At 46.7% G+C, this 12,515-nt stretch overlaps 1 protein-coding gene across 19 annotated transcripts in view; it reads left to right on the top strand.

Annotated features, from left to right (window-relative positions):
• TRAK1 (trafficking kinesin protein 1) overlaps positions 1–12,515 on the top strand; it is a 121,896-nt gene that overhangs the window by 28,436 nt on the left and 80,945 nt on the right. For all 19 annotated transcript variants that reach the window (XM_047739428.1, XM_047739422.1, XM_047739443.1 and 16 more), the window contains exon 2: positions 5,137–5,331. Coding sequence is in view for 4 of the 19 variants with exons in the window: in XM_047739467.1 (XP_047595423.1) it covers positions 5,137–5,331 (195 nt within the window). In the remaining 15 variants the exon portion in view is untranslated. The remainder of the gene's footprint in view (positions 1–5,136; positions 5,332–12,515) is intronic.

Raw genomic sequence — 12,515 nt, 5'->3', positions numbered from 1 at the left:
ACAGCTTCTATTTTAGGAAGGCATGAGCCGAAACATGGAACACTATGTAGGGAGCTGGGAGGTTTTTAGAGCAGGTCAGTACCATGTTTTTAAAAAGCACCTTTCCTCAAATGGCCCTAGCAGCAGTGTGGCCCGCAACCTTGGGGCCATTGTAGTAACTGGGGAAGGGGGAGATCCGCCCTGACTGAGTGAGCCCGGCCTTCTGATGGTTTGACACGCTGGATGTTGGTGGTTCCGGACTGTGTGGTTGCTGCACATCTCCCAGAAGCCAGGGACCTGTTGGGGTGTGAGTTCAATCTGTAGGCTGATGCCCTTTATTTGAGGTTTATCTGAGAACATTTTTATAGCTTCTTAATAATGTGAGTTGGGGGCCGCCTGGGTAGCTTAGTTGGTTAAGCATCCAATTCTTTTTTTTTTTTTTTTTTTAATTTTATTTTTTCAGTATTCCAGGATTCATTGTTTATGCACCACACCCAGTGCTCCATGCAATATGTGCCCTCCTTAATACCCACCACCAGGCTCATCCATTCCCCCAGGCCCCCCTTCCAAAACCCTCACTTTGTTTCTTGGTGTCCACAGTCTCTCATGCTTCATCTCCCCCTCGGATTTCCCCCCCTTCACTTTTCCTTTCCTTCTCCTAATGTCCTCCATGTTATTCCTTATGCTCCACAAGTAAGTGAAACCATATGATAACTGACTCTCTGCTTGACTTATTTCACTCAGTATAATCTCCTCTAGTCCCATCCATGTTGATACAAAAGTTGGGTATTCATCCTTTCTGATCGAGGCATAATACTCCATTGTATATATGGACCATATATTCTTTATCCATTCATCCATTGAAGGGCATCTTGGCTCTTTCCACAGTTTGGCTATTGTGACATTGCTGCTATGAACATTAGGATACATATGGCCCTTCTTTTCACTACATGTGTATCTTTGGGGTAAATACCCAGTAGTGCAATAAGCATCCAGTTCTTGGTTTCGGCTCAGGTCACAATCTTGGGGTCCTGAGATCAAGCCACATGTCATTGGGCTTTACACTCAGCTGGGAGTCTGCTTCTCTCTCTCCCTCCCCCTTTGCACCCCCCTGCCTGCCCATGTTCTCTCTCTCAGATAAATACATAAATTCTTAAAAAAAAAAAAATAATGTGAGTTGGAGCTGTGCAGAAATGATGACAGTCAAGAGTATAAAGGGGTCTTTTCCTCCAGGCTGGGCTAACAAGTGTTCTTTGACCTCGTCAGCTTGAGTAAGCCCCAGGAGAGGGGGTAGGGCCGTCCTTCTTGTGCCCCTGACCCTCCCTGGTTCTGCAGACAAGTTCCTTCACTTCTCTACTCCACTTCCTGGGCTCTAGGAGGGAAAATCACTCTGATGCCTCCCTCATTGGTCAGTGTGCTTAATTGCACATCCCTGTCATGCTTATGAAGTCATCTCCCTGCTTAGAGCAAAAACTTCCTGATCGGAATATCCTGGGATTTCCCCAGCATTTCTTGTGCGCCCGCCTGGGAGGGACGAACTGCTGGTGGCGGAGGGAGGGGCACAGCTTTTGGTCAGGCAGGAGCTGCCACTTAGCTGCGTGGTCTTGACCAACAAGATATTCCACACCACCTGTGAATCTCTGCTTCCTCCTCCGTTGATCAGGGCAGATATTCTCTGTCCCAGGTTGCTGGCAGGTTCAGAGAGTGCCCTGCACGCAGCTGGCTTGGGGCCTGCAGCACTGCAGGCATTCCTGGAGAATTCCAGAAGGCTCTCCTGCTATGTGTACCCAACCTCAGGCCTTGAGTATGTCTTCTCCGCGGGGCAGATGTGGTGTTCCCCTCTTCACCCTGCTGCCAAGTTTAAGGAATGCTCCCTGGGTCTCTGCAGTCCTTCCCTGTGCTCTGATTCTCTGGACCTTCCAGGCGGCCGAAAACTTGCTATGTTTACATGGCTGGTCATGTTATGGCAAAATCAAATACACAGAATTGTTTGTTTTTTTGTTTGTTTTTAAAGATTTTATTTATTTATTTGAGAGAGTGAGAGAGAGAGCATGAGAGGGGAGAAGGTCAGAGGGAGAAGGAGACTCCCCACGGAGCTGGGAGCCCTATGCGGGACTCGACCCTGGGACTCCAGGATCATGACCTGAGCCAAAGGCATTTGCGTAACCAACTGAGCCGCACAGGCACCTGATTTTTTTGTTTTTTTGTTTCTTGTTTTTTTAAAAGAGGCATTTTGGCACAGTCTCACCTTTTGATACTTTATCTTGCCAGTCATCATGTGCTCCAAGGGAAACGACCTCTCCTGGACATCAAGACCCGCACTGTAAATAAGTTGACCTTCAGTCCTGGAAATGTAGAAGGGCAGGTCAAGCCTCAGTCTGAGCAGCTGCCAACATGCTCAGAAGTGACCCGGTATTCTTAGAAGGGACTTCTGCTTTAGATGGATGCCTTCCCTAGCACCCAAAGCAGTGACACGAGAAGACTCTAGGCTGTTGGGAGGGTGAGTCATGCAGGAATGTGCGGTCCCCTGCCTGGTCTCCTCGGCATAGGCTGGCGCTGGAGCGCATCTGGGTTTAGTTACAAGAGGCCGCCAGTCAGGTGTCAGCCCTCCTTGACCCTGTGTCCCCTCAGCTGCAAGGCTGCCATTTTTTAACCATGAAGCCTCTCCCCAAGATGAGCTTTGTGAGAACTTACTCTTCACTTGATTATGAGGGGAGGAAATACGTGCTTAGTTACGCTCCCCACTTGAGCCTCTTGAGTGGCATTTTGTTGTTGGCGGGAGGTGAGAAGAAGTAGGAGACATCTGTCTTGAGCTTGGGCTGTTGGCACTGGCCTCAGGGAGGAGGCCCCTTCTGTTCGCGGCAGACCTTTGCTAAGTGGCAGAGCAGCTCTGGTCTGGTTTTCAGCTGGCGGAAATGCCAAGAGCCCTTGCAGTGACATTTCCCACACGAAGCCAAGAATCTGAGTGTTCAGATGTTGTCCCCCTCCAGTCCCTAAAGCTCCAAGGAAAATTTCAAATGTCTTCACTTTGTACTTAGTTTCTTCTCTTTCCTCAGTGCTTGAAAAACCACATGACTTCCTGATTTGAAATGTTCTGTGGTAAAGCTTTGCATAGTGAATTGAGTAAGACTGGTTGGGGTGTTGTGGGGGGTGGTAGGAGGTGGAGGGAGTCTGACAGGTGCTTTCTGAGGGCTCTTGCCCAGAGGGCGACACTGGGTCACCAAACGCTTCCTTGACCTGTGATTCTGTGTTTTTTTTTGCCTGCCGTGTGGCCTTAAACAGGAAGGACAGAAGGATTTTGGTAAGTCTCTGGAATAGCCGTTGTTGTGGGCACAGGAAGCTCCATATTGTCCTCCAGTGTGAGTGGCCCCGTAGACACGCCCTGCTGCCACCTTTGCAGCCCCAAGAACAGCAAAAGGACTGGTCTTCCCTGCTCTGCCGGCCTTGGTTTCCCAGCCTTGGTTTCCCGGTGAATCCCGAGGCCCCGCCCTGGGCCCTTCCTGCTCCCTCCGCCTCCCCTTTCCAGCTTGCTTTGCTCCCACTCTTTGTGCCACTCATTTCCTTTGTGTTCAGGCTGGGCCTCTCTCCTTTCCTTTGATGCCATCTTCCATGTCCTAAGAATGACTCGTAAGAGTGATCTCTTGTCAGCATCTCTTCCTTACTTCACCTTGACCTTGTGTGGTTTCATTATCTCTGGAGGAATTTTTCCTGCCCCTTCCTGCACTTTGGAGAGGGACGGGAGGCGGAGTCCCATGTTCTGCCCTCCACCTTGACCGAGGCTCCTGCCTTTGTTTACTACTTCAAGGCAAGAACTTTGTGCAATAAACTTCTTAAGAATTGCTCTGATTGTAGTCTTTTTTTTTTTTTTTAGATTGTATTTATTTATTTGACAGAGAGATCACAAGTAGGCAGAGAGGCAGGCAGAGAGAGGGCAGCAGGCTCCCCGCTGAGAGCAGGGGAGCCCGATCTAGGAGGAAAGACCGAGGTAACTCTCTCGTCCAGCCATGAGCACCATGGGTGCTCCAGTTTCTTTGTGGGTTCACAAGACCACCACTGCTTGCATCTGCCGTTTGCCGTCATGGGTCACGAATATTGTCTGTGAACTGGGCCAGTATGGTCACTGTGTCAGAATTAGTTGAGAGATAATCAAGAGATAATCAAGGCTCACCCATTAGCATTTATTTAATTCCTTCTTCCTCTCGGTAGAGAAGTGGAGGAAGACTGGTCTTGTCCTGGGTATGCTGGCTGTGTTGTTGTGTTTACTGTTTAATTACAAGGCCTCTTTAATGGGCTTCATAGGGATCGATGGACCTTCACAGGTGTTGCGGTGCATCTCTTGAGCGCAGTCTGGGCCAGGACCTAGGAGGGGTACAGGTGGTGGATTGAGAAAAACCAGTGGTGGAAATTGGCCATCTCCCAGGGGGACAGGTTGGATACTAAAATACCCAGAAGACAGAACCTAACAGAATATCTAACAAAACACTGTGGGAATATGGAAGGGAGGAGAGAGGTTAATTCTTCTTGAAGTGTTCAAAATACCAACATATCTGGGAAGATCTAGCCTCTGTCTCAAAGGAGGGGCACCTTGCCTTAATGGTTGGAAGCCCCACAAGAACACAAGCATTGCGAGAGCAGGACCATGACAGTTGGGTTGACTGGTGCATCTCCTTTGTCTCTGAGACTCAGGATATATTAGGATGGATGAATGGAAAGAAATACAGGTGGATGAACAGTTGAGTGAATTAAACGAAGGCAAAAATCCCAGATGGGGGATGGTTTGAGTGGTAAGAGAAGCAGGTGGCAGTTAGACATAATGGTGAAATTGTAGCGGGTTTGGCTTACAGGTAGAGTGTTTGAAAGAGAAGGGTCCCAGAAAGGGTCGGGAAGACTGACTGAGCCCAGAAAGCCCAAGAGTTGTGGCTTCACTTTGAAGGAAGTGAGCTGCTAAAAACAGTATAGGAACTGTCTCAGGTAGGTCTTATATGTTTTGAGAGTGGAATTTAAATTGGAAGAGGGCCCCTGAGGTGGCCAAATCTGGCCTCGCCCTGCTGTGGGTCAGTAGGTGAAGACACCTGTTGGGACCATAATGTTAGTGGCTAGCAGCCGCAAGGCCAGAGCCAGTTCTGGGCTCTCATTTCCCTGTCTTCTTCTCTGTAGACGTGTGCAACAGCACCGATCTTCCGGAAGTCGAGATCATCAGCCTGCTGGAGGAGCAGCTGCCCCATTATAAGTTAAGAGCCGACACCATCTACGGTTATGACCACGACGACTGGCTCCATACACCCCTCATTTCTCCAGATGCCAACATTGACCTCACAACCGAGCAAATCGAAGAGACGCTGAAGTACTTCCGTGAGTAGTTCCCTTTCTTTTCTTTTTCTTTTCTTTTTTTTTTTTTTTTTTTGAGTAGTTCCCTTTCATCTGGTGACGGCACTGTGACGGCCGGTAGTCCTTAGCCGTGGCCCCACCTGGGACCTCATGCTGGTTAGCAGGTCTTACAGCTTGCTGTTCGTGGTAGGGTGTGCCGAGCAATGTGGCTATAGGGTTTAGCCATGCACAAGGCCTTGATTTTGAGTGTTCCAAATAGAAATTTTAGGGTGGTGGGGACCAGGTACGAATTTTCATTTGAACTAGTTTTCTCTTAACTGTACAGAAGAATTTGAAAATACTCCCATTTCCTGCCTTTTACCAAAATACCATGTGAGTCTGTAGAAACTCTCCCTGGGAAGGAGTTTGCATTTAAACCAAAGGCATTGGGAACATATTGGCTGCGTAGCATTATTTATATGATATAGCAAGAAATGTATACCAAGGTTGAGCATTTTCTTTCTTTTTTTAAAATTTTTAAATTGGGGTATAATTGACATATAACATTATATTAATTTCAGTTGTACAACATAATGATTTGATATTTGTCTATACTGTAAAATGAATGAATGAATATTTGTCTTGTTAACATCTGTCCCCATACATAGTTAGAAAAAAAATTTTTTTTTCTCATAGTGAGAACTTTTAAGATCTACTCTCTTAGCATTTCAAATATGCAATACAGTATTATTAACTGTGGTCATCATGCTGTGCATTACATTCCCGTGACATATTTATTTTATAAATATAACTGGAAGTTGTTTTTTTGTTTTGTTTTTTTAAGATTTTATTTATTTGACAGACAGAGATCACAAGTAGGCAGAGAGGCAGGCAGAGAGAGAGGTGGGGGGGGGGGGAGCAGGTTCCCTGCTGAGCAGAGAGCCCGGATGTGGGATGTGGGGCTCCATCCCGGGACACCGGGATCATGACCTGAGCTGAAGGCAGAGGCTTTAACCCACTAAGCCACCCAGACGCCCCTGGAAGTTTTTTTTTTAAAGATTTTATTTATTTATTTGACAGACAGAGATCATAAGTGGGCAGAGCAGCAGGCAGAGTGTTGGGGGGAAGCAGGGTCCCCGCAGAGCAGAGACTGCCCCCCCAATATGGGGCTCTATTCCAGGACCCTGAGATCATGACCTGAGCTGAAGGCAGAGGCTTAACTCACTGAGCCACACAGGCGCCCCATAGCTGGAAGTTTTTACCTGTTGACCCCTTTCCCCTGTTTTTTCTGCCTTCCCCCCCTCACCTCCCAGCTCCCAGCTCTGCCTCTGGCAACTACCAGTGTATTCCCTGTATCTGTGAACTTGGTTTTCCAAGACTAACGATTTCTGTGTGAGAGCCCAGTAAGCTGGTTATTCAGGAAAATCCAAAGGCTGCTCCAACGACAAACCTGTCATGTCCTGGGGCTGCAGAGTTGATACCTGGCAGAGTGAACAGTATACCACGTGGGTTCCCCCCTTCTCCCCCCGCCCCCGGCAGCGTGCGGTTGGTTGCAAGGGTGTGAAACCCGATATTGCAGATTTGGAAAACATGTGATAATTAAAAAAAAAAAACAAAACACATGCTTATGATGTTTCTAATGTTCATTCAAGAGGTGCCTCTGTAGAAATCATTTTACGCTTTAGAAATTCAACACAGCCCAATGAGGTTGGTAGGACAGACCCAGCTCTCCATTGTCTTGACACCTCTGACTTTAAAATTCAAGTTAACTTTAACCTTGTCTGAGTTACTGATGTCACTTTGGCAGTGAGATCATTTACATACCTGTGTATCATTGTATCACCTTTAAAAAGAAAAAGTATAGCAATCCTGCTTCTACTTGATGGTAACTTCATTCAAAACCAGCTTCTAACATCTATAAGTTTTCTGTAATTATTGTCTCAATACAGAGTGATCTCCGGTGTTCTTGAATTTGGGAAATCATTTATAATAAACAAGTTGGAACTAGAAGTTTCTCTTTTTGAATGTATCTGGGGCTATTTTCTCATTTTCTCTCTTAGATGTCAATGAGAAGGGAATTTTGTTTAGACTGACCTGTGTGTTTATACCTGAGACAAATCAGGTGTATGAACACGGCAGGTAATCAGTTTCAGTTGGAATAAAAATAGAATAATCCACACCCGGGCAAATATGAAGCATGTTAGACTTGTACCAGTGTTCCCAGTGGAGCTTTAGACTTTCTGACGTGTCTGGCAGTGAGTAGGAAGCTCTTTGCTGGTCCCTTTTGTTGACTCACGGTATCTGTTACACCAAGAGATGTGGTGTTGGATAGAAAACTGTGTCCAGAGTCACGTCCTTGGCAAGTTCTGTCTTTGGTTCCTTCAGACTGCTTCATGGTAGAATTCACAGCAGGATAGGTTTTCTTTGTTTTTCTTTTCTTTTTTTTTGTTTTTGTTTTTTTTGTTCTTTCTTCCCCCCAAATCCCCATGTGTTACTTCCTCTTCCTTAAGAGATCCTCCTGTGATTCTGCAGGACCCTGTATGGCCCTTTCTGCTGTGGGAGGCTCCTGGGTCCCTGCACGGGTGAATCGCTTACAGTCACGGTGTAACAGGAACCATCCACAGGCAGGACTTCAGTATTCTCGGAGAACTTTCACATGAATTGCTCCTTTCATCCCTGTGCAATGTCTGCAGTCTGGGCAGGGCTGGTTTGGTTATCGAGGAAGTGGAAGCATGGAGGGCTCCTGTATTTCTTCCATAGCACTGACCTCCAGCTTCTGAAATACTTGCAGACAGTAGACTTGAGCAGACGCTGTGGCTCATATCTGTTTGTGCACTCCGTTTTTGGTTATGCATTGGGCAGTGGATAACAAAATTATGCCAAAATTAGAGGAAGCTGAGCGGAAACTCTGATAGTTCTTAGGGCACAGTTGCCCCCAAGTCTTACGTTAATTTTATATTTTTCTTCTGTGTTACTTGTGCTTAGAGCAAAGCAGGTATTTGCTAACTGTAGATTAAATGAATGATTGGGGGAAACTCTTAAATAGAGCACGCTCCTCGGCATGGCTTTCAAATGGAGGTCCTAGGACCCCTGAAGAGTCTGTAGAGGGAAATTGGGGATTCTGTGAACTTGTAAAGAAAGAAATGACATGGCGTCTTTATTTTCACTGATTTCCAACTGAAATGCAATGTTTCCTTTCATGGTGAACCCAGAAAACAAAGCATGGTGGTATCAGCAGGCCCTGTGGCTTCATCACCGCTAGAAATGAAGATTTTCATGTCCTGCTGCGGTGGAGATGGTTTGAAATACCTCTACTTGTCACGGCTCTGAAATTACCTTCGTTGTAAGGTGTGCTGGTCGATCTTGTTATTTAATGCATTGATAAGCTCTTCTATCACAGACTTTCTGCAAGTTTTCATAGCTGCATTGCAATACAGTCGGTTTCCTCTGAGTCGTCTGTACTTTATGTTGTGTTTTCAACCCTGTCTTCTAAGAAGGGGTCTGTGAGCCTGGCCAGATGGCCGAGAGGTCGGTGGAAGGCACAGATCAGGAGCCCTGCTCCATGTGTGGTGTCCTTTTTGGGTTTCCTTGTTTGTTTATAGGAGCGTAACCCAGGGGATACCATGGCCACAGCGTGTGACTCACCGGTGTGTCAAGTCAGTTGTGAGGTGTGGGAGAAGATAACAGAGCTGTTTCCTCTTCGATTTCTTTTCTCATCAGTTAGGGCAGTGGTTCTCTGTTGTGGGTGGGAGTGGGGATAAGGGGTACCCTAGGGGTTCTGATAATAGGAGATGAGGTAAACCTCAGCTCCCTCCCACTCTTACAGGCTGTCTCCCAGAGTAGAGGAATGATGCTTTGCCTTTTGGATCTGGCCCTCCCCTGGCTTGTTTTTTAAAAATTTTTCATTTTTCATTTTTTAAAAAATTTTTTATTTTTTCAGCATAACAGTATTCATTATTTTTGTACCACACCCAGTGCTTCATGCAATCCGTGCCCTCTACAATACCCACCACCTGGTGCCCCCAATCTCCCACCCCCCACAAGATAACAACCTCATTTTTTTTATTTTAAGTAGCTTCCATGCCTAACATGGGGCTTGAACTCATGACCCTGAGATTGGGAGTCACATATTCTGCCAACTGAGCCAGCCAGGAGCCCCTCACCTGGCTTGTTAAGAAGAGGTGGATACCTCTTTGGGTGTCTCCCTTTACCAAGTGGTAGAATGACCTTTTCAGACAAATTTTTAACAGGTTGATTTTTTTTTTTTATTCTGGAGGAGCATGGGAAACACAGAACAGGAAAATGATTCACGTAGCAGATGTACCCATAAATGGGGACATTTAGGATTAGATGGTCTAGGAGGAAGACAGAGTAGTCAACATTTAGCCCTTACTGTGTATCAGGCACTGTTCCTAACTCCTTACATGTATCTCATTCAATTTGCACAGTGTCCTCTGAGTGAAAGAGTCTTGCTGTCCCCATCCTACAGATGAGGACACTGAGGCACAGGGAAGTTAAGAAGCTTGCCCAGAGTCACAGAGCTTGCAAGGGGTGGGGGATGCTGAGTTGCAAACCTAGGTTGTCTGCTCTGCCTCTGTATCTTAACTACTCTCTCAGAAGAGCAAAACGAGAAAACAGTTGTAGTTTAAGAGTAAAACTGATTTAGCACGTGGGATGTGAAGAGCAGACCTTCAGTTTGAGAATATCAGTAGCTATTTGTTTATAAAATGTGTTTCCTACATATTTAAGATTTAACTTTTTTCCTCTAAAGGTTGCTGTCCCAAGTGACACTTAGTGGGAACATACTGTCAACTTGAGATTTCCTCCCTGTTTCCCTGTGGTTTTGCCTCTGTCATGTGGTCTGTAGGTCACGTTTCCTTCCCTCTGGTGGAAGCAACTTGTGTGTGCTGTCGACCTTTCTTGTCACATAGCATTCTGCAGACACCAGACGTGGAGGTGGCTGACTTGTTACAGAGGTGGCTGTGGCCCCTTCCCATTCCTCATTTCCAGGGCCTGCTTTGTGTCACTTTTTGGTTAAGGAGCATTGGGTCAAGAAAAGAAATCTCTCTGTGTCTCAAGCGCGTAGGATTCCCTGACCACTTCACCTCCGACTTTACCTGGAATAATCTTTTTTTCATAAGGAGAAAAGAAGGTTATAAAGTAAATAAGAGTTTCAAGACATTGTTCTATTGTTTACTCTTACTGTAAACTAATCTTAATGAATCAGCCAACAGGTATTTACTGAGCGCCTTGTATGTACCTGTAATCTTTGGTGAACTTGACTTCTTTGAGTTCCAGCTCAGGTTTTCTGGCTAAGGAAGTAAGAACGGCTCCTGGATTATGGATTTTCTTCCCTTACCTGAGCAGGGACTTTGCAACTGGACTTGGGCCCATGCAGAAAGCCCTCCAGGCCTCTGCACAGAGTTGCTTGCCTTGCTTATGTGGGAGGAGTGAGTGGGGTCTGGGAACTTGCATATTCTACCAGGTCCCTGTTTTTAAAGTTTCATTTAAACAACAAAAAAATGAAAGACCATTGCTGGAACACCTGAGGCCTGTGGCAAAGTACTTCACTAAGCTTGTGCATGGTGCTGGCCTTGCACGGGCCAGGGGTCATGGATGGGTCCCTCTGCCCCTCACCCCGGCCCTCTGGAGTTGTGTCCAGGGAAGATTGGAGTCCACAGTCACTGTCATACGCCAATTTCCACTGTGTTCCTTCACTTGTGTCCACATGGTCCCAAGCGTCTGAGTGTTTCCATGAGCTTGTGTGTTACCCTTCACCACCCTAGGACTCTTTTAGGGCAGTGGGAGAGTGCTTGGGATGAGGTGTGCAATCCCAGAGCATCTGCAGGGTGTCTAACTGGCCAGAGCGTTGACTGGACCCCAGCATCTCTACCTAGCTGTCCCTGGAGGTCTTGGTGCCCTGGGAGCAGGGGTGACACAGGGACCACTCCCTTCCGGACTCTTGCCTTCCTGGAGAGCAGCCAGCTGTGCTGTCCCTTCCCTTTCCTTCTGGCTGCCGTTGTGGCTGTCATCTGTCTATATGCTTCTACCACGATAATGCAAGCAGTAATAATAATGAGTCAGATCTGGGGAGTGCTTCCTGTTGGCCGGTCTGGTGCTCATAAGCACTTTACCTTCATGAATCTATTAGGACACATACACTGGATTTGAAGTCCATGATCCCCTCTTTGTTAAGTGATTTTTTTTTCAGATATAGTGCAACAGGGTATCCAAATTGAATTGGCCATTTAATCCTTAATTTAGTCTTTCAGGGTATTAAACTTCGCTTTCATAGAAACAGCTCTTTGTGCGATTCATGAAATAATAAACGTAACTCTGTCATTACATTAACAAGCAAAAACGGCCATGAACAGATCTGGGGACAAACACAAATGAGCCTTGGTAGGGAAAAGAACTTGATTCCTACGAGCCCACATGGCCAGGTTAGAGAGACAGTGGTGTGTCTGCGAGCCAGTGGCCCGCTCTCCGGGGGCCACGACTCCTTGTTGGGACTCTGGGTACGGCAAGAGTGCCTGGGACTAGAGAGGGCTATAGCAGCTCTGTGTGCAGGGGACTTGTCCTTGGCAGTGTTGTAGTTCTGCCTCTCCTCGGACCAGTCCTCTCTGGTCTGGCTTGTTCCTGTTCCTTTTTGGTAAATTTCTTTTCTCCTTCCTCTGCTTCGTGATGGGTGCTTACCAGTCTCCTGTCTCGGGGTCTCCTGCCCTCCCCCTTTTCTTTAGCCGTGCCTCTGGAGATGGCTACTGCATGTCCCTCTCCACCGACAGGATGCGTTGCCGGAGTCTCCTGTAAATTGAACACGGGTTTGTCATCTTCATGCTGGTCTTCTTACAGCTACCTGACGTGTATGGAGGCCCCAGGCACCCACCCGGCTGCTGCCTGTGCCACGTCCCGTCCTTTCTGTCCTCAGGGGCACCTTCTGGTCCTGGTCCTGAGTGAGCGTTACTGTCATCTCCACGAGCAAGTTGTGGAACCTCTGTGGACCTCAGTTTTCTTTTTTTTTTTTTTAAGTAAAAAAAAAAAAGGTTCTGTGACTCTTTTGGGACATGGTGTCCATTTCTGATTTTCCGGGGGGAGGAAGCAGGGATGCTTGTCATCACTCAGCCCTTAGTGCCTGGCCATTTAGTGAATGTCAATGGTCCTCAAAGGGAGTGAGGTTTTAAAAATAGTTAATCCTTTGGTCATAAAAATTTGCTGATTGTAGGTAATTT

Source organism: Lutra lutra, chromosome 1, assembly GCF_902655055.1.
Source record: "Lutra lutra chromosome 1, mLutLut1.2, whole genome shotgun sequence".
Taxonomy (NCBI): Eukaryota; Metazoa; Chordata; class Mammalia; order Carnivora; family Mustelidae; genus Lutra; species Lutra lutra.
Note: the sequence above shows the minus strand (reverse complement) of the source record. Positions and strands in the feature narration are given on the sequence as shown.